The sequence below is a fragment of the Diaphorina citri genome, unplaced genomic scaffold, assembly GCF_000475195.1.
Source record: "Diaphorina citri unplaced genomic scaffold, Diaci psyllid genome assembly version 1.1 scaffold79, whole genome shotgun sequence".
In the NCBI taxonomy this organism is placed as follows: domain Eukaryota; kingdom Metazoa; phylum Arthropoda; class Insecta; order Hemiptera; family Psyllidae; genus Diaphorina; species Diaphorina citri.
In genome coordinates, this window is record NW_007377516.1 from 181,412 (window position 1) to 183,355 (window position 1,944).

Here is a 1,944-nt window from a genome sequence, read left to right on the forward strand (position 1 = left end):
CCACTTCTACCATATTGAAAAACATGATTACATACTACACGATAAAATCACACTAGAGAAGGCAACTTATTTTATTGTTGATACAAAACCACCTACACATCTAGATTACCTCAACAAATTCGTAACCAATATTGATACTTACATCTTAGAAGTAGCGACACAGGAACTATCATTCTTGCGAAAAAAAACATTGATACATAACATACCTATAACACAAATAATCCAAACGAGTGCATTCTGACTCACCCACGATGACACATACACACACGAGCTCAAGAGAATTATGAACGAGAGAAGCTTAAGAATAATGCATAAGGAAGCCTATCCAAAAATGGTGTTCTAACAACCTCTAAGAAAAAAAAATTGGACCTTCCCTATTTTTCCTCCCTCAGCGTGGGATGGCAAATGACCACTCTTGCCGATATACAGATGGAGACGCCGACTCCGCTTTTGCCAACAATCATTGTCGGAATCCGACAACGAAGATCGCCCCCATATACCGTTCTCGAAACAGCCACCTATCCGGTACTTGGTCACTCACAAAATCGATGTCCGATCCACGGACACCCCGTATCTCTATACAGACACACAAACAAAATTCAGGAAATGCGCCAAACTCGGGACCAACAACAAAACCATCTCATCGCTCAAGGATAACACATTCTCACGCCAGTCTTGTCACCCCGGGAAGAGAACTCAACAGTGAGAAAATCTCAGGGTAGAATCCCATTGACATTTTACTTTCTACTTTTCTATCATATATGGAGAGAAAGTAATGTAATCCGGCTGATATTTTATCCGGTGTTATTTTTTTTTTTTTTTTTTTTTTTACTTTTCAAGTATTACTAAAGTAATTCTTTACTAATATTTTAAGCTAGCTGACCATCTATCTGGTTAATCGCTTGCTGCTGGCTTTTTACCAGCTCAGCCTGAATGATTTTAATCTGAGTATTGTACAGGTAGTTTGTCCCTGACTGGGGGGTCATCACTAAAGACCTTTGCAGTTATACAGTGACAAACCTCTATCAAACAATCTCATATTTCCGAGTCTTTTTTAGCCAAAGTATCCGCTAAATACGGCCCTACATCGAAAGAAAAATGCAGTAACAAGTCATGAATTTTTCTCTCTGTTCCCAGAAAATCGACACGGAAGTGAAAGCGGAAATCGACGCCGTCATCAAGAAGGCCCGCGCCGATCCGGAAGTAGGTCTGGATGAATTGACAGGAGACATATATGCCGTTCCTCTCGAGACGGACATTCGAGGTACTACCCCATTCAATAGCTATCCGCACAAGCGAGTGGGTAAAGCCATCAACTTGTAGTAAGCCACGAGAAAAGGACGACAAAATAAATAAATAAATAAAAATCTATCGACTTGTTTAGGTTCCTTATATCCCTATACAAATGGACACTCTGTTTTAGCTGGAGAATTTTTGAGACCGATAAGACCATTTGGTCAGTCTGAAATAATACTAATGCATCTCTCGACTTGTATAGGTTTCCTATTCAAATGTTCATGGAACACTCTACTTTAGTTTGAGAATTTTTGAGACCGATAATACCCTTTTGGTCAGTCTAAAAAAATAGCCTAAGAATTTTTGAGCCTCGGCTCAAAAATTCTTAAGCCAAAAGAGACATTATTATAATGTAATGGGAAGTAAAAAAAAAAAAAAAAGACCGACAGACAGACGACACCGAAGCGAATACAATAGTCCGTCCCTTATACCTTTTTTTATTACTATTGTAATAATAAAGGAAGGACGGACTAAAAATGGAAATTAGAAGTTTAAAAAAGGGTCAAACAGAAAAAATGGTGATTGCGTACCGTAAGTTCTTTCAAGTTAGAAACACACTGCCCTCACGTGACGTGAAGGCAGTGTACCTATCGTGAACGAAATCACCTGCTATATTATGGGATTTTGAAATTTGAACCACATCTTTCT

The 1,944-nt window shown here is 38.7% G+C and overlaps 1 protein-coding gene across 1 annotated transcript in view; it reads left to right on the plus strand.

Annotated features, from left to right (window-relative positions):
- The window catches only part of LOC103522435, a 4,790-nt gene extending 3,114 nt beyond the window's left edge, over window positions 1-1,676 (plus strand). Inside the window, exons 6-7 of the mRNA XM_026832557.1 lie at window positions 430-668; window positions 1,112-1,676. Coding sequence (XP_026688358.1) covers window positions 430-668; window positions 1,112-1,323 — 451 coding nt within the window. The 3' untranslated portion in view covers window positions 1,324-1,676. The remainder of the gene's footprint in view (window positions 1-429; window positions 669-1,111) is intronic.
- The last annotated feature ends 268 nt before the right edge of the window (window positions 1,677-1,944 follow it).